The sequence below is a fragment of the Streptopelia decaocto genome (assembly GCF_964273445.1).
Source record: "Streptopelia decaocto genome assembly, chromosome: 2".
In the NCBI taxonomy this organism is placed as follows: Eukaryota; Metazoa; Chordata; class Aves; order Columbiformes; family Columbidae; genus Streptopelia; species Streptopelia decaocto.
This window is the reverse complement of record NC_138655.1, coordinates 115,247,985-115,270,129: the sequence shown is the minus strand read 5'-3', so window position 1 is coordinate 115,270,129 and position 22,145 is coordinate 115,247,985. Positions and strand designations below refer to the sequence as shown.

At 37.8% G+C, this 22,145-nt stretch overlaps 1 protein-coding gene across 5 annotated transcripts in view; it reads left to right on the top strand.

The window, feature by feature from the left end:
• AVL9 (AVL9 cell migration associated) overlaps positions 1-22,145 on the top strand; it is a 41,825-nt gene that overhangs the window by 14,769 nt on the left and 4,911 nt on the right. For 4 of the 5 annotated variants that reach the window (XR_014183428.1, XM_082046537.1, XM_082046536.1 and 1 more), the window contains exons 2-15: positions 487-607; positions 2,676-2,761; positions 4,458-4,529; positions 5,300-5,389; positions 5,751-5,817; positions 6,487-6,527; positions 7,649-7,687; positions 11,467-11,536; positions 12,178-12,725; positions 15,531-15,665; positions 16,494-16,713; positions 18,081-18,198; positions 19,115-19,168; positions 21,133-21,221. Coding sequence is in view for 4 of the 5 variants with exons in the window: in XM_082046537.1 (XP_081902663.1) it covers positions 487-607; positions 2,676-2,761; positions 4,458-4,529; positions 5,300-5,389; positions 5,751-5,817; positions 6,487-6,527; positions 7,649-7,687; positions 11,467-11,536; positions 12,178-12,725; positions 15,531-15,665; positions 16,494-16,713; positions 18,081-18,198; positions 19,115-19,168; positions 21,133-21,221 (1,750 nt within the window). In the remaining variant the exon portion in view is untranslated. Of the gene's footprint in view, positions 1-486; positions 608-2,675; positions 2,762-4,457; positions 4,530-5,299; positions 5,390-5,750; positions 5,818-6,486; positions 6,528-7,648; positions 7,688-11,466; positions 11,537-12,177; positions 12,726-15,530; positions 15,666-16,493; positions 16,714-18,080; positions 18,199-19,114; positions 19,169-21,116; positions 21,222-22,145 lie in introns of those variants that run through there. The other variant, XM_082046538.1, reaches the window with a different exon arrangement.

Sequence of the window (22,145 nt, the reverse complement as noted above, 5' to 3'; positions counted from 1 at the left end):
GCGATTATTCAGCATCCAGGTGGGTAAAATAGAGGCTTGCACCCGTTAAGAGTGTTACCTTGTTGTGAGTGCTTGAGGGGCTGAGAAGCCAAATGTGGTTCCAGACTGGGTGTGCCCCCGCAGTGACCCGGCCTGTCACTGGTGCAGCGATGCACTGTTCGCTCTGTGCGTACTGAGGAGAAGATTTTCAGCTGTTGGGTGATGTTTTCTGCTTGAATATCTGCTTTGTATTTCTCTGGAGGAGAAGGGACTATGCTGGATGGAAGATCTGTAGAAGACAAATCTGCTCAGGGCCTGTCGGTGTGACCACACAAGTCAGTCCATGGGTGCTTTAGAGGAAGAGACAAGGAAGGCTCACAGGAAGCAAAACTTTGTTTCATACCATTGCTAAAGAAATGGTGCTAGGCTGAGTCACAGAGGCTTGCTTGTTTGCTAACAGTAATGTATTCTTTCTTTGACCTCCCCTCTATTTTTTTGTTTGTTTAGGTTGAATTTTCCTATCCCCCTCTAAAGCCTGAAGAAGGACATGACAGCCACAGTTTACCAGAGGAATGGAAATACTTGCCGTTTCTCGCCTTGCCAGATGGTGCTCACAACTATCAGGAAGGTAAGAAACAAGAGGAAGTTGTATGTACTACTGCTCCTGCAACCAAAAGAAAAATCCTGATATCTGAACAGTTAATTAACAATTGTTTTCTTTATTAGACTTCCTCTATTTCTTGTTCAAGCTGCAAAATACATTGGCAATGATGTTGCTTCAGAGTTCAAAGTGAAAGTAAATCATAAAGGTGTACCTCCTACATCAAGAAATCAGATGTACATACAAGCTGAAGGGTTACATGTCACTTGTGTGTGGTCCTAGTGCAAAACAAGGCTGTCAGCTTTCTCAGGAGTTCTTTGAAGCGGGAATAAATTCTTCAGTAAAACCTAATCCAGTTTTGAGAGAAGGGAAAAATTCAATTCTAAAATTCAGCTTTGTAATGTATATAGTCATTATGATTTTTTTTCCCTCCATTAATTTAGAGAATCTCAGAATGACCTACAAGTCATTCAGTGTCTGTAGAATTACCTATTTTGAAAACCAACAAATTTAAAGAGAAGGAATAGAAATTTTAGTGTATTTGTCAGCAGAATGAAGACAGAAGATTCCTTTGCCATGTAGTTACCAGCAAGTTCATGGCAGAGTTGTTTGGTTTCTGTTTGCTGCATTTTGTTTGTTTGTTTTGTGTGTGTGTAGTACTGCATTTATGTCTTTGCTAATTTGACAGCGGTTTAGTTCGTCACAGTGACATTTATAGGCATGTTCAGTTGTTGCATGTATTTTCTGCACAACAGTGAACAAAGAAGTCACTTAAAACAGCAAAATCACAGAAACCCTTTAATACTGCTTTTAATAAGATGATTTTTTTTTTTTAACTTGATATACTTAGTTTCCTAATTCTCCAACTTCCAGAGACCTCATTTGGAAGCAAATAAAGCAATATAAAAATAATCCCCTTCCTAGCAGCCATAAGAGTCTCTCTTACTCTGCTATGGGTCATGAGTTTTGTTCAATTTCTGCATTGTTAAATGCATGATGAGCAGTGGACTGCATTCAAAGCCAGGAAAATCATATGCAGCTGCACTTACCTGTTCCCTCTTGTCTCAGTACCTTCCCACTTAATGCTCAATCTCAAGCATTTTCATTGCTGCACTAAAGATTATCAATGTGTATTTTTTGGTAAGGAAAAAAATATACTTGGCAGCAAAACAGATGCATATCGTTGTGTTTTGTAGGCAAGAATACATATGAATCTGTAACTTTATTAGATATATTTTTTTGAGTTTTAAACTAATTCCCACTGATGGTTACATTTTTGTAAAGAGGATGACTTGTTACAGGAAATAGTCTTAAAGGCTTTCTGAAAACCTAGGTGATCTCTATGATATAATTAAACTTGTTCAAGGGAACAAGCTTTGTTATAAACAGTCCCTCTTTTTATTGGACTTAATGCATATGGGATTGTCTCTTCCGTTAATTTTGTTACTGTGATGCAAACAAAAAATTAATAGTTGGTTTCAAAACAGATTTAACTCATGTTTTGAAAGGCAAGCAGTCATAATGTCCTCTACTTAAGATTTAGCAATTTTTTTGCAGTAGTAGCAAGTTTGTGTGTATATGTGTATATATTTCAATCCATAAAAGCCTTTGTCTTGTTACATTTTGTAGAGCTTTTTCCTTTCACGTCAGACATGCACAGACATAGTAATTATTTTGTGTGAGACTAGGATTCACAAATCCTTTTTGTTGGCATAATGGTGCTGCTGCATGGATATCTACCTTGACAATGGTTGCAGCTACTCTAATCTTTCATAGAACCATAGAAATCATCTTGGTTGGAAGAGACCCTCAAGATCACTAAGTCCAACCATAAGCTAACTCTAGCACTAAACCATGTCCCTAAGAACCTCATCTATACGCCTTTTAAACACTTCGAGTGATGGTGACTCCACCACTTCCCTGGGCAGCCTGTTCCAATGCTTCTCAACCCCCAACTGCCACATGGCCTGTTTTTAAAGTCAATGAAAATAAGTGTGCCAATATTTTCAGCAGTAAACCTTTTATAAGTGAGGCTGAAAATGAAAATACTGAACTCTTGTTAGTGACTTATGAAAGTGTCTTTTATTTTTCATAGATACCGTGTTTTTCCATTTGCCACCGAGATGTGGAGATCGAACCACAGTATATGGTGTCTCTTGCTATAGGCAGATTGAAGCGAAGGTAACTCTCCAAGTTGTGGATTATATTAATGAAATAATGGGCTTGATGCATTAATGACTCTAAAATTCAGTGGCTTGCATTACATCATTGAACCTGCATAATCAACTTGCATTGATAATCTATGAAAATGTGCACAGTAGGTAGCTACAAAACGTGGGAACTATTTCCTTCCCTTACATCAGCAAGCATGTTGTGATCTTTTGAAATGTCCAAGGCGATTGAAAAATATGTTTTGCTTCTTGAGAGCTAACCCAGGCATCAGCACCAAGTAGCAACACGAAGCTGACAGTCTGTCAGGCGGCCAAGTTGTGTTTCCAGAAAGTAGGCCTCTTGGGTGCAAAAAGTTGAATTTTCTCCAGTGTGTAACCACAAAGAATTTTAGAGTATTTCCTGGGTTCTGACCATGCAAGTGTAATGATATTTCTCTTCACCTGCCTCCTTTGCCAAAAGTAAACTTGCAGAGTAGACCAGAATCATCACATTCATTGTCGCTGCTTACCGATTCTGAGCTTTTAGCGGTAAAGCTGAAAAACTGATGACAGCTACAGTGTGCACATGATCACACTGAGGAAATTATCTACTAGAATCTTCCCATATTTTCAAAATAGTAGCAGGAGTATGATTTGTGCACTTAAAATTGAGAAGTTATTACAAATTTCTTTAAAAATTACCCCTTTTTCCAGTGAAATGCCAGGAATCTGGAGTGCCATGTGGGTTTGAGTTTTAAATGAGTCTTGTATTCAGAAGATGCAAACTATATGCCATTTTAGAGTTAATCATACCTTGATTATATTTAAAATTCCTGTTTACGCTATAGGAGAAATTTTACACATGCAAATTTTAATTCCTTTTCTTTTGAACTAAATCCATGTTGATTTTAGTTCACTCACTGTCTTTGCAGCCAGTCTTCACTGCATTCTGTGATTAGAGTCTTGATCTATTTATACAATAACTTGGCTTTGTGGTGCTCTTGATTCCAATTTATGCTGTTTAGTAACCAATTAAGAAGATAAACAGATGTTTAAAATAAACTCTTTGGAACAAGTAGAATCTAAACCAATGTGTTTCATCTGACAGCCCGAGCAGTCTTTCTATCTCTCCTTTTTGATGTGTGTGCTGCAGTCTGCACGCTTGCTGTTTTGTACAATTAAGTGAATCACTTGGCTGTACTTCTGCTCACACCCTTTGTAGGTCTGCTGTTAAGTGCTGAGACCATTTGGTCTGGCTGAGAATGTAGCTGATTCTGCAGATGACACCTCTCTTATTTTATGGGTAGCTCAAATAAAATCCTTAAGTATAAAGCAAACAATTGATAGGCAAAGACTTTTCAATGTGGTCCATTTTCATAGATAGCATTAGAGAAGAATGAGTGGTGTTGTGGCTTCTCTTCAGTTACGTTACCCTGAGATAAAATGCAATTACCTTTTCCAGGACTATTGCCTTTTTGTCATGCTAGTGTCTTTTATCAGTCCTCTGCCTGTCACCATAGTTGTATTTCAATCTTTGCTGTGCATACTATAATGAGACACAATTCTGACGTGTTAGTGTTATGACCATTCTTAGTAAGGGCTATTGAAAGCAGTCAGTTTTAGGTTTTTGTTTAAATAAAGGGGTGGTATGTGGCAACTAGACCTGTGAAAGAATTCTTGTTGAAATTGTGTGTGGGTAAAAATACTGTAATGCTTCTGTTTCTTAGGCATTGAAAGTACGGCAAGCAGATATCACCCGAGAAACGGTACAGAAAAGTGTCTGTGTTCTCAGTCAGCTGGTAAGAATGTTTCTTTAACTCCCAAAATGCTTTCAGATAACAAATTAAAAATAATTTGTTTTCCATGTTCTTATTTGGAACTTTTGGCTCCCGACGTCTCTCTCTAAATCATTGCAGAGGGTAACAAAACACTGAAGTAACATTGAATCGGAAGGCTATGGCATTTGAGTGAGTGGCCTTGAATTGTTATCTCCTATTAAGAGAAATTGTAAAATTATCTGCCTGTTGTCAGAGACTGGGATATCTATTTGCACTTTGGATTATTCTTAAGTACTACTAACTTTATTTCATGTAGTAGGATTGAGTGGCTGGCCATTACAATAACTGGAGAGAGTGGCTATTGACAATTATGAAAGTGGTTTTAAGATAGTCATACAGTCAGCATACTCTTGTTTTGAAGGAATATCTTTTTTTTTTCCACTTGTTTAGCGAAGTCACTGGTCACCAGGCAGGGAAAACAAATTCTGTGCTTAAAGCTGAAGAAAGAACTATTACTGGAGTTGCACAAGCAGTGTTAAAGCAGGAAAGTACTTTTCCAGAAAGATGTTCAGTGATTGTATGGTATGTGCAAATGGAAAGAAAATAGTCACTGTCCCTTAAAATGAGCGCAGGAGAAAGACACTGGGAATTAGCAACTCAGGAGTGACCCTCCGTGAACTCTATGTGTAATAATGTGTCTTAATTGCAAGATAAGAATGGGAGATTAAAGTTCAAAATGAATGACTAAACAAGTTTTCTTCTCTTGCTTTTGTGTTTATTTTTCTTTCAAGCCTTTGTATGGGTTACTTCAGGCAAAGCTGCAACTCATCACACATGCGTACTTTGAAGAAAAAGACTTCTCGCAAATTTCAATTCTAAAGGTAACTTTTAAGTAACAGCCACACGGAACAAAGCTTTCAGTATATGGCTGTGAACACCAGTGTTTTTAGTTGGTGCTCAAATATTCCATTTGCATAGATCACTCAGTTATTCAGCTCTTGTAGTAACTTAATGTGAGCTAAATGAACTACCCTAATCTGACAGAAGGTCCACTTTCTGATTTGTAATGAAATACAATATTGGCAGCCTGTATCTCCACTGACTCCATTAGTGAAATTTTACTTTCTGGGGTAAGACATTGAAATCCTTGAAAAAGTGAACTTTATTTTTTTCTGGATTTTGTGTGACCATGTGCCATTAACAGCTTCTGGGGTTTTTTTGCCTGTGTTTTAACTTTTACAGGAACTTTATGATCATATGAATAGTTCCTTGGGCAGTACTTTGCTAGAAGGGTCACAAGTTTATCTTGGTAAGTGACTTTTTTGTACAAGCAGCAGAGGTAATGTTATGCTTATCAACACATCCCCTTCCCGAGCTGATTTGTTTATGTGCATTAGCAGATTAAGCAACGGAGGTCTGTGTGCCTGCACACTATTCTGTTATGCATTTCTTTATTAACAGATTTAAATAACTGTCAAATAAATATAGTGTTGTTTTCATAGTAGGAGTTTGTTGAAAGACATGTTACCTTTTGACCTAACAGTCTGACAAGCGACTGCTTGGCTGCTTTTGGGAAGCAGTACCTTCGTATTTTTTAGGTGGAACCATTTGATGGTGTGGGGTGCTCAAGCTTTCATTTACTTGTTATCTGGGATATCTTGCAGTTGATTCTGACTCTTCCCTGTGTTTTCTGAATGTACAATGTAGTATTTACTTGAGCATTCCCATAATGCTCTGTGACAGCCAACAGGAGTAACTCAGAGTGTGACTATTCACATTATTATTGTCTCCATTGTAGATGTAACTCATGCTCTCACTCAAAAGTGAGAATTTTATATGAGTTCTGCTGTTGAAGTAACTGGGTTCACATAGAATGCATAATATGTGTCCCCTTCCCCTGAAAAATGGTGGCAAGGGGTAAGTTAGTATCTCTACTAGCTGTTGAACTGTAATAATTGCTCTCTTTTTGGTATCTCAGGTCTGTCTCCTCGGGATCTTGTTCTTCACTTTAGACACAAGGTAGGCATTCTCTGCTAGATATATCAGGTACAGCACTAATTTTGCGGAGTGAAATGCTTTGTGAGGAACTGAAAAATAAAGATGTCTAGACATACCTGAGCTGGGAGTAAGAAGACTGTAGCCGGAAGTACTTAGGAAATAGCCTCCTGATTTCCCTTCCCCTTTGCCTACGTAACTTCAGTGAAAGAAAGTTCCAGACTGAGAAGTTTTGTCTGTTTGCTGATTCCTTGGAGATTTCTAGGTTTGTGTGACATTTCTTTAGGCCTGTCCCAAAGTGCAAGTGGTCATCTCAGTTATGGTCTTGTTTCTATTTCCTGCTTCTTATCAGATGAATGTGAAAGAAGAATCTGTCAAAAGTCTGTGCAGACACAACTCAAAGCATTTTTCACTATGTCTTGTAATTTTTGCAGCTCCTGCTGTCATAGAACCTGAGGGAACTTGCACCTTTTTTTTCTAACAACTATTGAAGTTGAGTGTATATCGTATACCTAACGTACAAATAGCATTTAGAGTCTTTTATTAACCAATAGGCATCAAGGAAACAAATTTGAGAAACTGGATTTCATGGGGTATTTTTGCCTGCTCGGTAGATTATTGGGGTAGAACTCATTTTTGTTTAACCTCAGGTGTTTGGCAGTCAGCCCCCAGAAGCATCTGTTTTTTTAATTTGAGTATAGAGAGCCCGGACAGCCACCTCTAATCTAGATGCCTCATCTGTGGATACCTAAAACTAGATGAGGTCAATCATATTCTTGGTGTTTTGCAGAATTCTTTTCTGTGTTTTTGTGAGGGTAACTCTCTTATGCAGTTTGCTCTTTTTTAAAATTCTGGAATTACCCAGCTTCTCTTCCTGATAACCTTTGTATGATTTAAATTACACAAATGTTGTTTGTACAGGTTTTTCTCTGTGCATCTCATGCTATTTTAAAATTAGTGTTCAGGTGGAGAAAGGATATTGGAACAGTGGCTTTCACTGGTCAAATGTGTTTGATCATTTGACAACTATGCAGTGATTGCAGTATTGTAACATGAAATCTTGAATAAGAGATCATACTTGCACATTGTTCTGATAAATGGCACCAGTTAACTCATCATGTTTTTCCTTTTTGTGTTTTTTTCAGGTCTTGATCCTTTTTAAATTGATTCTTCTGGAGAAAAAGGTAACGTTTTGTAGGCTGAGGCAGGTAATTTAAATAGAAATGCAATTTTAATTTCTTTTTTTCATATGAAGTTATGTAGAATATACTAGTGAAAACCAAATCAAAGTAAAATAAAAGTATCTGAAGTCATATCAACAACTTTGCATCCATATATAAATTGGGAAGCGATGCTAAAAGTAACTGCTGTCTGTTGACATAAATTATCCTCCTCTTCTGTCCGCAGTCAGCCTTACTAATAGCTGTCCCAGCCACAGTAAGTAAAATGTGATTAAATGTGAGTAGGAAAACTTATCATATCATAAAAGATAGGAAAGGATACACATAATGCAAATAGGTACCTGTGTGAAGGAACCAATAGGAAATGCTGTTACCTAAAAGGGTATGTACAGCTCTACAGGGGTTCAGTAAGTAGAACTTCTGGTTCAGGCTTCAAAGAGACAGACCAAAGGAGATGAGCGCTGGAAGTGTCCTTCAGACCTAGCCTGCAGGGACACCTGCAGGACATGAGCTGAAGAGCCCTATCTGTTAGGTCAGGCTGAACTCAGCTTACGAACTGGTAAAAACTGTTGAATTCCAGGCTCACTGTTTTCTCTGGGCTATCTTACTGCATCAGAAGCAATGCCATCTTAGCAATTTAAGTGGAATATGCAAAATATGCAAGCAGATGTGAGATAGTAGATAGGTTTATTTTCTTCTGTGTACGTATTAATACCCTGGATTAAGAACTTTCAGTAAAATGACTATGTATCAGCTCCCAGACACATTTATGCAAGGATATTTTGTTGTTATTTTGCTTTTTTAACATTTTTGTTTAAAGTTTTGTTTCAGTTTCACTTTTTCTTCAGTGAATTTGCTGTGGTAAAACCCATCTTCTTCAGAGTGCTGAGGAGGAACATCAGAATTTTGCATTAGCTGCACCTAGAAAGTCAGTAGGACTTAATCTATAAGATACTGAAACAGTTGTGGTTTTTTTTTGTTGTTGTTGTTTTGTTTTGTTTTGTTTTTTAAATCTATATCCAAGGCCTAGGTTTCTTTTGTGAGGCAGCAAGTATGGCTATTAAAATAGAAGTAACGGCTTCTAAAAAGCTTTTACACTTGTCACTTAACTCTCTAGGTTAGATGTACCTTGAGAGTTTGAAGTATTTATTGATGAGAATAAATGCAGCTTCTGCATTACAAAGCCATATGCTGAAGACTGCTATATGGAAAAGGTATGCTTGAGAAAATATTATTGTGATATAGCAGGAGTACGTGTGTAGAAATGTATGTAATCAAGGCTCAATATGCAAGTCTTTTCCTAAAAATAACTTGATATAGTCTGAAAGTCTACATTGATTTTTTTTTTTTTTTTTTTTATAACCACAAGTGTAAAAATATTTTCCAGTTAAGATTTTGTAAAGTATCTCTACTGATCTGTTTGAAAATTTATGGTAGCATTTCATCAGATCAGTTTAGAACTTGGACATACATAAACAAAATACTTTACTGAGCTGCAGTTCTTTTCTGAAGCTGCTTAAACCACAAGACATAAATGCATAGACAGGGAGGGAGGGTTTCCCAAGCATGTTCATATGATTCAAACATATGAAATAGTTTCAAAAACAACTGGATGCTTATTGAATAAACCTGCAGGTTGCTTTTTTTCCCTAAGATCAAACAGGAAGACAGCACTTGCAATTTCAAAAGGAGTAGTTTTGGTTTTCTGGCACTGCCAGTTTTCTAGCAGATGTTAAGTGTCTGGAATAACTGTGGGAATCTGCGTGTTCAAAGACCTTAAATATAATGTGCAAGAAGCCACTAGTAAAGCCAATTTTCCTTGAGCTGAAAAATGCTTCATTGCAACGGACTGATTTCCTTTAATCCTTAGAAACTTGGTTGATGCCTTTCCACAAGCGAAGGGAATTTTTTTTCACCTCTCAGCTATTGTTGGGCTGGAAGACTACTTCCAGATGATGATCATCTGACTTGCTGCTGCCAGGACCACCCAGTTTCCTGATGTAGATGTCATAGGCCATCTAATGGGGTTGGGAGGGGTAAGGAGGTGTGCACCTGTATAGATGAAAAGATGGCAGAGTGACTTGATGGAACAAATATAGAAAAGTCCTCAGCTTAAGTAAGTGGCATTCCCAAACAAAAACCTAGAGTGGAACAGATTTCTTGAAAACAAGGTACCTGTTCATAGGCTGAATTAATTCTGTAGACTTAAAAACACGTTTGGCTGGTAGGGGTATCACAGGGTTTCTGTTGTAGTTCATTGCTATTATATAATGCATCTTTCATACATGCATTTTAGAGCAGCATCTTAAAAGAAGTTAGACTTTTGTATTTAAAAGAAGTTAGACTTTTTATTCCCACCGAGTCAGCCAAAATTCTTTCCTCAGGTGACCTTCTTGTTCTTCTCATTGTGCTTTTTCTGTGGCTGTTGTAATTCACCTATCTTGAACACAGAAAAGAGAAAAATTGTGCAAGATAATATCCATAGTCTGTTTCCAGCTGAAGTACTATTAAACATCATTTGGACTGCATGGGTCTTTCTCTTGGTTCCATCAATTCACCAACTTGTAGACTTGCGAATAGTAGCGGAACATGAGTTGTTATTCATCAGTCACTTCTGAAGTGTCTTCCTGGCTTAAAACACAAGTCTTTGATTAAGTCTGAGTCCACAAACTTGCGCTTTTAATGTAATTATATGCCTGTTAAAGTGTCCTGTAAAGTCATCAAGTTAGATCATTCTGGATTCCTTTGCATTGTTGATTCCTTGTAATGATCATGTATTTTTTCCTAGTCTTGTGCTGCTTGAGGATGTAAAAGTGGCATTGTTAAACAAGTTGACTTTTGTGGGGTTTTTCTGGTTTGGGGTTGGGTTTTTTTGTTTGTTTGGGTTTGCTTTGTTTTGTTTTTTGGTGGGTTTTTGTTGTTGTTTGATTGTGGGGGGTTTTTTGTTTTGTTTTTTCTTTCTTTTCTGTCTTGCCCTCCTCTCCCCTGAAGGCCCGTCTGGGAGGAACTCCGGTAGTAATATTCAGTCTGCCTTGTGTCTCTTCTTTCATTGTTAGCCTTTGACACCCCCTTGTTGAATTCCTAACTAATTTACTAATACCAGTCTGTGATTTAATTAAGGAGATTCTGATTTCCCATGTTATGCCTTAAGTGCTTTGCCAAACTTAATGACAGTCATATCTTCCACAAAAAATCTTTTTTTCTAATCATAGGAAGATACCTATAATAAACGCATGCTGCGTTTATCCTGTTTTTCATTTATCTGCACACCTTTAATATACTTTCTTGGAAGAGATGTTTTTGCATAGGTATTTGTCAGAATTCTGAAGTGGGGATGATTTGGCCTCTTTGATTTGTAACAGGGATTTTAATGTACTACAAATGAAAAAGAATTTATGCAACATGTCAAATAACTTTTTTTCTGTCAGTCATTCAGTAACTGGGTCAATTTGGGGAAAAAAGTCTGACTGACAGAAAAATCTGAATGATTGACAAGTATATATCACACACACATGTATATATACAACATATATATTGCAAATATTACTATATACATAAGGATACGATAGATATATTTAAATATTTCCTTTGAACTGTTGTAAGAACTTTTGTTGGTAAGCAGACTTTCTAAAATAACAAAGCAATGCCTTGAACAGTTTGCGTATGTTCTGTCTTTGTCACACTTAAGTGTAATGTTATTTTTCTTATTTTTTTCCTCCCTAATTCCCCCTTCCTCTTTTGCAACACTCTCTTCCCCTCACCCTCCTTCCTTCTGCCACCAGGTGCTGTTTTATATTTCTCCAGTAAATAGATTGGTGGGAGCTCTGATGACTGTCCTGTCCCTCTTTCCTGGTAAGATTTTGGACTTATTTTTATATACTTTCTGGTGATAGCTGAGACTGGCCATACTGTGTTTCATTTGGAAAACAACTTATGTTACAGTAGAGTTATGTTGGTATGTTGCTTGAAAAATGTGTGACTTGTATGCATGGCCAGGTACTATGTACACGTATCTTAATGTTTAATATTTGCACTCGATGGGTTATTTATTGTGCTTATCTGAGCTGCTGGATCTTCTGGTGTGCCTGTGGGTAACACAGACAGGACTCTGAATAAGTCACAGATTCCTGTTAAATTTCTTAAAAAACACACACCTCTCTCTTACATGCTCTCTTCAAAAAAAAAGAAAGAAAAAACCCCAAACAAACAAGAAACCCCACACAACCAAACAAAAAACCCACATGACCAAAACCCCAAACCTTGCTAATTCTTAGCATCTATCCGGTCTTCTCATAGCAAAAAAAAGCTGAGGCAGATTCTTTAGGAGCGAAAATGTGGGGATTTGCTTTTTAACACCTCCTCCTCCCCAAAGTAGTGTTTTAAAATATGTGATTTCCACTATGCAAACAAGAGAACTTTGTTCGTTTGCTTTAACAAAAGTTACTTACATTTCTATTAAGATGCTGATATTTGTGCCTGCTATTGCTTTCCAGGTATGATTGAACATGGTCTTACTGACAGCTCTCACTACAGACCAAGAAAGAGCATATCGGAGGATGCTGGATTGCAGGAAGATACACCATGGTTAGGTGACTCTGTTTCTGTGTCTGCTGCTGATACTTCAAATACAAACTTAGCAACGGGAAGGGAAGACAGGAGGATAGCAGGAAACCGTTCACTTGAAGGTGAAAAAGCGAAGGTGCCTTTCTCCCCATCGGAGAAGACTTGCAATGGAGCTCAGACCTCCAACGATACTGTGCAGCGCTTGAAAGTTCCTTCACGCGCTTCTCCAGCGTCCTCTGAAAGTGACTGGGAGACCTTAGATCCTGGCATTTTGGAGCAGCCTAATTCCAAAGAAGGAGAACGTGAAAATACAGCAACCGAACAGGCTGAAAATCTTCCGAGCGAAGGCCTGAGCTCCGAAAGCCTTCCCATCACCGTGCAGCCCCAAGCAAACGCAGGACACGCGGTGCTGGCTCCAGGGCTGATATCTGGGTTGGAAGAGGACCAGTACGGTATGCCGTTGGCTATTTTTACAAAGGTAAACATGTTGTTCGTGATACCTGGTAACTCATAAAGACATCTGTTTTTCCAGAAGTGGCTAATAATTTTGGTTACCCAACTCCAAATGGACAGTAGGGTGCTACAAAACGTGTAAGTACGGTCTCTGGCAAGTGACTGTGTTCCCAGGCAGGTGGAAAGCACGAGTGCACGTCTGGAGGGGTGTGTGCACGCACGCAAGCACTCCACTTTTCTTTCATATGTATATTTACATACTATTTGCAAGTCTACGTGCTGGTAACCTGCAAACCCCACTGTGGTTAATAAATGGTATGTATCAGTAACTACTGTTTTACTCTGAAGAATTGTTGATCTAACCTACATGGGGAAAGATCAGAGTACTTAAGAAGTGTTTACATACCTTAGTCTAAACTAAGGTGTATTTTAGCTGACACCTAAGCCTGTGTTTTGCTCCTTAATTTATATATATATGTATTTATAAATGTGTGTGTATATATGTAGAAAATATGTATATAAATGTGTGTGTACATATGCACACACACAACATTTTTTTATATATATGTATATATAAAAATATATATAATTTCACCCTTCTTTACATGATAGCTCTTCCTGGTTGCCTGTGTCTTTTTCCCTGTGCATGGTGGTGAGCTGCTGAATTTTAGGCTTGTCCTGATGCCTAAAAACTCCAGGTGTTCCAGAGTCTCTGTAAGGACTCTGGTGGTCATTGTCAGATAGCAAGCAATGCATTTACTAGGGCTGTTTTCCCATTTATATTAAAAAAAAAAAAAAAAAAGGAAAATTAGTCCCTTTAAAACACAGTTTTGTCAGTAAAAGAAGTTTTTTGTTTGTTTTTAATGTAATAACCTTTTAGATGAATGTTTGCCCAGAAAGTAGAAGATTCGGATTTCTTTCCTCGAGCTGATGGGGGCTCGAAGTGGTGTTTATTCCTTTGGAGGTGCTGATTTGCATTTCCCGGCAGAACACTGTATTTGATGATTGTGTTTCTCACAATAACTTTTGTTGGAAACAGGACACTGTGTGGACCAAGTGAGCAGCTCAAATGTCATTGCCCTGTATTGCCTCACGTCACGGTTAGAAATGCTTTTTCAACAAAGATCTGCAGTCTGGTGTTTGTCCTTATGGTCTGCTAATGAAAGGAATAGCCTGTAAATTGTATTTAGTCTGGTTCTATTGAAAATGCTAGATTGAAAGCAAGAAGAAAATAATTGATAAGGGAGCCTACGAGTGCAAACTTAGTTTGCTACTGAGCTCATAAAATGGAAAAGTAAACAGTTTTAAGGAAGCTGACAGTTTCTATGTGTTTACCTTCTGTCCCACAAAGGCACTTTTCATTTGAGTTCATCCAATGTAAATGAAGCAGAAAAGGGCTTACATCTCTAAGTTATCAGAAAAATGTGATTTGAAGTTATAGTTTAACCACTTACTGGAAAGTTTAATTCTCTTTTAGAGCTCTCATCTCAGAGTTGTTTTAGGTTGCGCCATGCAAAGACTAATAAATCTGACAGATTTGAATGGGAGGAGATTTTGCCAGATGGCATAATGCATTATCCAAGTACACACAAGCATGAGAAAAAATAGGTTGTGATACTTGTTTCTTTAATACCAGTTCTGTAAGATCTAATACTCATTTCATTTGCACTCTTCTAAAATGAATGAAACATGTTTATGGAAATAAAACTTTTATACTTAGAGAAATGTGAATTTGGGAACTGACACTTAATAATTTAAATATTGAAAAATTTCTAAGGCTTTGCTACTTGAACATGCAGTAAATAAGCCATCATTTGCCAGGTTCTTAAGCTATATTTTTTGAAAATTTTCCATTTTAGGTTGGTGATTCCTCTCAAAACACCATTGTTCCTTTGACACAGGCTGTTTGTTTTCAGCTGATAAGTGCTTGTCATCTGGAAAGTCATCCCTGTGTCTGAATGAACAAAAGGGAATAGTTGTGCTCCTGTCTTCCATGTGTTTCCAATTACCATGTACTGTGTGATAAAGTGCACGTGCTTTTTGTTTCTGTCTGTTACCCTTCTGGGTTTCTACTAGTGAATAAATTGCTTTTCTGCTTTATGCAGTAGAACAGCTGGAATTAGACTTCCGTGTTAGACTTCAGGGGTATGTTGATCCTGTATTTAAAAAGAAAATTCCAATACCTACAACTGCTTCTCAACAATCTCTCAATGACTTACCTCAAAGACTTTTTTTAGCATGTTGGTTTTGTTGGGTTTTTTTAATAATTGGAATGTAGGATACCAGATTAATTTACAAGCATGGAGTGGCTAAAAAGCAGAGTGTGCTGCTTTCTATGCTGCTCTTTCTTAAAAGCAAACGTGCATATGCTTATCCAAAATCAATTGCTGTCTCTGGATCCTGGAAATCTCCACTTAAAAATGTGGAGAGCAGGCTGTAGCTTTCCTGGGTTATGTACCTCAGGGCTGCCAGAAGACACCATGGCATGCAAGTGAATATTTATCTCTATTGACTTCTTGTCTCTGAACTGACCTGAGCTGTCACTCTTATTCTGTTGCTTTATGAATGCCATTTGATTCCTGTCCTTTGCACTGTATTTCAGTTTCAGTCCTGAAGCTGAAAGGCAACACAACCTCTTGAAAAATGTAGTTGATGTGGAATCTGGTTGCTTTGCTTTGCAGATGTGATGTAAAAAAACAATAGATAATCTTGGCTGAAACTGTAATAACCAAGGTCGAATGTGCTGGTTTTTATTAGGAAAAACTCTGAATATAGACTTTTTTTTTTTTTTGGCCTTATGTTAATTCGCTAAATATCTCTGTTACTTCAGGGGTACCTCTGTTTGCCATACATGGCACTGCAGCAGCATCATCTCCTGTCAGATGTGACAGTCCGCGGCTTTGTTGCAGGAGCCACCAACATCCTGTTCCGTCAGCAGAAGTATCTGAGTGATGCGATTGTGGAAGTACGAATCTTTGCATTTGAACTTCTTGAACTGAGGAGAAGGGTTCAGGGGGGAAGCAGAGATCGCGTTTTAAATACAGCTGTAAAGTTTCATGTTGATGCCCAAATTTTGAATTACTTCCCTATGAGATAAATTCTTAAATGCAGAAGCTTATTGAATTTGTATCATTTGTTAGGATAGGATTAGATAAACTATGCAAAATTGATACATGTTTTTCTGTATATTCTTATATCCAATATTTTTATTTGTAGGGCACTTCTTAAATATTTATTTTGTTGCTGGTATAATTTTACTTTTCATGTCACGGGCTTTTTTTCATGGCTTTGTAATAAGGTCTTCCAAAATAATTGCATTCTGCTGAGAAACAGATAGAGTTGGATAATAAAGCACATTGCTATTGACTACCTCCTGATTTAATCAAGATGTTAAAAAAAAAAAATATTTAAGAAAACACTGTGATTTCTAGTGTATAGGTACAACTATATCATCAGCATTTGGTAACCTAAGATAGCTACATATGGGTAGCCAACGTAATATAGTGAAGTGATGATCAAAGAGCCTCTAGAGAAATACATGTGAGCACCAAACTGCCCTGCCAAATCCTGTCAAATAAGCAGGTTTTACTATGTGCCAGGAAGACTATCTGTTTCTGGTTATATCAGAGCAGTATCTGACTTTCTGAGAACAGTTAATTCATTATTCTTCGGGCCATTTGTTTCTTCTTGATATTTTGGGAGACTGTGGTTTTAAATTTAGGTAGCATATATAGTAGCATACATAAGCAGTTTTATTTAGATAAATGTTTACCCTTGGAATTATTTAAAACAGATAGAAGATGCCCATGTACAAATCCATGACCCAGAACTCCGTAAGATCCTGAACCCAACAACTGCTGACCTCCGGTTTGCAGATTACTTGGTGAAGCACGTAACTGAGAACAGAGACGACGTTTTCCTGGACGGCACTGGTTGGGAAGGAGGAGATGAGTGGATCAGGGCTCAGTTCAGTGCTTATCTTCATGCCCTGCTCGCTGCTGTGATGCAACCAGGTACCTTGTCTAGGGACTGAGATGCGGGTGGGCGTAATAACCATTTGCTCTGTTGCGTTAAGCATGTGGCCTATCGTTGGATCTCCCTCTGCTTAATGTTTCATTTTAGGCTGCTTGTTTGGTTCTCCTTGGCCATCCTTGTTATTCCTTGGCAAGCTTATTACTAATTCTTACTTCACAGCCTTACAGACATTTTCTTCTTTGATTCCCTCCTCCTTAATTAATTAAGCTTTCCTCATAAGTACGTGAAACGCCGTATATGATGAGACTTAACAAACTGGGTTGTCTTAGAGCCTCTTGCAACCTGAAGTTAATTTTGGGGAACTACTTGGGTTCAAGGAGACATGAAGTGGCTGCTTTGAAAAAGTTTTACTAGGCTGTTCCATCTTTTTCCCTTCCTGCCACGGTCTTAATTAGGGATTCACGTAGGTGATAAGTGTTATCTAGAGAATCTATAAGCTTGTGTTTTCTGAAGCTCAACATTTTTTGTCTTAACTCAGAGGGAATTCTCTATGTTCCAACCTTTTATGCATAAATATAACTAAAAGAGTCAGTGTTTTATTTGTGGAAAATGTTTAGTTTGCCCAGCACTGACCCTGTTAACTCAGTTCTCATCATGATTATTCTGTATTCACATCAATTAACTATTCAGATATTGTTCTGAGGTAGTTGTGAGAAAACATGGGATTGAGAACTTGATTTTAAAGTCTGAGAGATGTTAAAATCTTTGACAACTTTAATATTTTAAAGTGATTACCTGGTCGGTATGAAATGTCAGGGTTCTCTGGAAACTCCTGCTACTTCACTGGATGGCTCTAAAATTATTTGCTATACTCTTCAGTGTTTTAAAGGGGATATTGGAGTTTTGGAGTGGATTTGAGGTTTACTAAAGCTGATTGAGTAACAACACAGTACAGTAAAGCCCAGTGTCTCTGACAAAGATGAATGCAAATGATGTTTTTGGTTTTAGTTGCTATGTGGCCATTCTCTCCCCTTTCCTGTCTTTGCCCAGGAGATAAGTTGAGGCCTATGTTTGGATGAATTTTTCTTATTTTTCCGGATGAGCTCTTTACTTAGAACTTCATAAACAAATTAAAAATAAGAAAAGTATTTTTTTAAGCTGCCTTGTTGTTGGTTTGGGGAGCGGAGGCGGGGGGAGTGTCTCTTGTCTTGGCTTTGTATATTTGGGAGATTTTAAAGTGAAAATAGTAAAACCTTTTTGAAGTGCCCAGTTCTTGGTGCTAGAATTTTACTTGTCTTTGAGAAGACCCTGGAAAAATTCAGTTTTTCTTTAGAAGAAAAAGAGTAATTTGTCTTGTATTGCATCTCTAATGAATTGCTGCAAATTCATATCTTTAATTTAACAGACAATGAAAAGACTTTGTCAGACTTTGGAACCGCATTTGTAGCAGCCTGGAAAAATACCCACAACTACAGAGTATGGAATAGCAACAAGCATCCAGCTATTGCAGAGGTAAATTCTAGGTAAGGAAACTTTATTTATTTTTTTTTTTTTTAAACATTTAATATGGAGACCTCCTAGCATGTGTAGTCAGGCACACCTTTCTGTAGAATTACAGCATTCCCCTTGTTCCTCCTATAAAGCCTTGATGGTGAAACTTTGGGGCCCTATTCTGTAAGTACAGAAACCAAGTATTTCTGTTCTTTTGTACCTTACTCTAATTCTGGGCTATAGTTTTATGAAGAATAATATATCCAGAGTCAGGAGAAGTGAAGCGTGTTTGAGCAAGTTCATTATTGGCTGTCCCCGGCTATAAAAAGTTTGTCATTCCTCAGGAATCATCCTCAGATGGTTCTGCTTTTTATTAATTACTTCCAGATGTCCAGGGAATAGCTGAATCCAGAGTTGTCATTGATGGGGATGGAGGGGACCTGGCTGGTTCATGTTGCATCTGCTACACTTTGAATTGGTTTATGTGTATTTTCACTCGAAGATTAGATGATGTGAGGCTTGGTAACACTGTTGGCTGTGCATGAGTATAGTTTGACGTGGGTTGTTGCTGTACTGCAGGGAGTTTTGTTTGCTTTGGCTTTGTCAGATGCTGTAGCCTGAAGAAGGTTTTTCTTTAGACCTACAAAGCTCTTTAGATCTACTTATGGGATGTTTTTTTTCTTTTTTTTTATGTGCTTTGTGTTGCTGGGAGATGCTTCTGCCTTAGCATGAAGAGATTGTTACTGTCTGGTCTGTAAATAGAAGGTGTCTTACAGGTAAAGAAGAAATCCAAGGTTGAATAGTGACTAGGACCTAACCTTCTGTCAAGTGATTAGTAGTATAGCTACAAGAGCCGCAGAGAGGAGTACAACTAATAATTGTATGAGATGGATTAATCGTGAAAAAATAAATACTTAACATTTTCTTGGGTTTTTCCTCCTCTTCTAGCCACCCGTTCCAGGGACAATACTCGGTATCAGATGTGAAGTTAAGATTGTCACAGTAAGTATATGGTACTTTGTGTGTTTTCTTTAGAAGTGTGGTCAAATATTAATAACTATATAACTTTTGCTGTGATGAACTAAACAAAATAAAAATTTGAGTTGGCCACGTACATGAAACTATACTCAGCATTCTCTTGTGAAACATCACCACATCTGAAGATAGAACATTTGCCTGAAATAGGGAAAACAGTGCTAATGCACTATTTTTTGTTGGACTTTACATAATAGAGCCCTGATTTTTTGCATTGCAATTATAAGGCTTTTGTATCTTTATTTTTTAATTGTACACTGAAACTGTTAAAACTTTCATCAGTGTTTGTATGTTGACTTCAGGTCCCATTATTAGGAGAAAACAGCTTTTTAAAAAATCAGCTGTGTTTCAATACAGCATTGTTCTAAAACTCTCCAAGTTCACTGCATATTTACTGAGAGATGGTTCCATTTCTTCAATTTAGAAGTTTAAAATGAGTTTTACATAATTTCTTGCTGCACCACACTCAACTGAACTTTACTACATGTAAGGGCTGAGAGCAACTTATTCAGGCCTAAAACTCAGTGGTCGTTGTTATTCCATAGCTGTTCAGCTCTATTGAAGCCAGAATTCAGTCTTGCAGTTAACTGTTTCTTCTTGTTTATGCACCAGGCAAAATAGCTTGTTTTTTCACTTAGCTATGTTGACCATAAAACACCAGGGACTGGTTTGTTAATATGCCTATAAATCAGCAATATATACTTGCTGGTGGTTCTGCACCTGCCTTGACTGTAGAGCTAAAGCACCTGCAGACATTGAAGAACAGCTTGAGGAATAAAAAGGTTCAGACTTCAGCCCGCTGAATCTTTTTGTTGCTTTTGCTGGTCGATAACAGATAAAATTTCCACAGTAGTGACTGAGAATGCAAGTGCATCAAGATTATCTCGAGGTAATTGCCTTTGATAAGGTGCATGCTGATAGCAGCTCTTACTATTAATGGGTGGTCTTTGTAGAAAGACGTAATTTGAAAGATGTGAGGTGTGTATAGACTTTTACTTGCCCCATTTTTGTGTTTGAAAGGAGGATGTTAACTCTTCTGAGTAGCCTGAAATGATTGTAAAAGGAGCAGCAGTTTTTAGTGTGTACCTAATAATAAATATTCTTACAACTGTGCCTTTATTATCCAGGTGTGACTTTGCTATTAGATACTCATCAAAATGACTTGCTTTTGCAAACTGAGCCTAAACTTGTTCTTGATGTACTCCATTCTTTCTGCTTTTTGCATCTACATGGGAATTTTGAAAGTGGAAAAAGAATGTGGCGTGCTCTGTTGTTAAGTTTTCCATAAATGGGTTTGCAAAGCCTGAAATATGGACTTGAATGTTACAATTTGGAATTAAATTAGGTTACTTTCAAGTGACAACGCTTGTGCAGTAGAACTGATAGCTTTTGTGCTTTTCTTTCCAAATGACGGTAGTGTCTGTCATCGTTTTGCATTTCTTTAACAAAAGCATGAGTGTAAACTGTACTTGATAAAAAATTTACTCTTAGAGCAAGATACAAAGTAAACTCTATTTAGAAAAAGTATAATGACTGATCAGTAGCACTTACTGTTTTGTTTAAAGTTTACATATTGGGGCTAAAATTTCTCAAAACTACTGCAAATCTGACTTTGTAATTTAGAACGTAAATGCATTTTGCTAAACATTTAGGAAAAGTATAAAGTGTGCTGTATAAGAATGAACTGTTGGGTGTTTTGATTCCTGTCTTGCTGACAGTGTCTTTTCTTTCTCTGAGAAGCTCGCCTTTCTGATCTATGTGGATAAGATGCAGGCAGGAATTATGGGCTTGATCATATATATGTAAAAAACTGTATGTATGCTATGTAAATCTGTGCGAGCACTGATAAATATTTTAACTCTCTCTATTTTATTTACACCTGGAAGTAAGAAGTCAGTCAACTAACAGTCTTTAGTATCTCTCTTATTTAGCTCTGTGCAGAACAGCGAACGTGGAAAGAAGATTGGAAATGTGATGGTTTCTACCAGCCGGAATGTTGTACAGACAGGAAAAGCTGTAGGTAAGAAACTTACAAACACAAGTTTCAAAAACAAAAGCAGTATTTTGAGGGGTAAAGCTGCTGCTGGAGGCCCTATATATTGTGTAATATTGGGAAGAGAAGTAGCTAAACAAAGGAATTAGTGTAACTTCATTTTCCAGTTTGTGCTGGAGATGAATGGGGGAAGCAAGATGTTCAGGTAAAAGTTTTCATGTAATCTGGGATTGCTTGGACCTCAGCGTCACCTTGTGCATTGAACTGTTCTCAGTTTATATCACCTTGAAACTGTCCGGAGCTGGTTGAAATCAGAGGGAGACTTTGTCTCAGTTTCTGCAGGTTTCGCAATAGTCTGTAATGTTCTGGAAAAGCAATTGCTGCACTTGAACAGGGACAACACCACATTGTCACCTTGCAGTGTGAGATAATGTGAGTTCACCCACTGAAGAATCTCATAGTTGTTCTGGAGTAGCTTTGCTGAATTTTTTAGCTTCCTTTTTTATTCATTGGGAGTCTTCCTACTCTTTTTTTTCCCCTGTTGTATGCACTGGCAAGGAGCACCTTTTGGTGCAAAGTCTGGCAAGCACAGAACCACAGAATCACAGAATGTCAGGGATTGGAAGGGACCTCAAAAGATCATCCAGTCCAATCCCCCTGCTGGAGCAGGAACACCCAGATGAGGTTACACGGGAACATGTCCAGGCGGGTCTGAATGTCTCCAGAGTAGGAGACTCCACAACCTCCCTGGGCAGCCTGTTCCAGTGCTCTGTCACCCTTACTGAGAAGAAGTTTCTTCTCAAATTTAAGTGGAACCTTTTGTGTTCCAGTTTGTACCCATTGCCCCTTGTCCTATCAGTGGTTGTCACCGAGAAGAGCCTGGCTCCATCCTTGTGACACTCACCCTTTATATATCTGTAAACATTAATGAGGTCACCCCTCAGTGTCCTC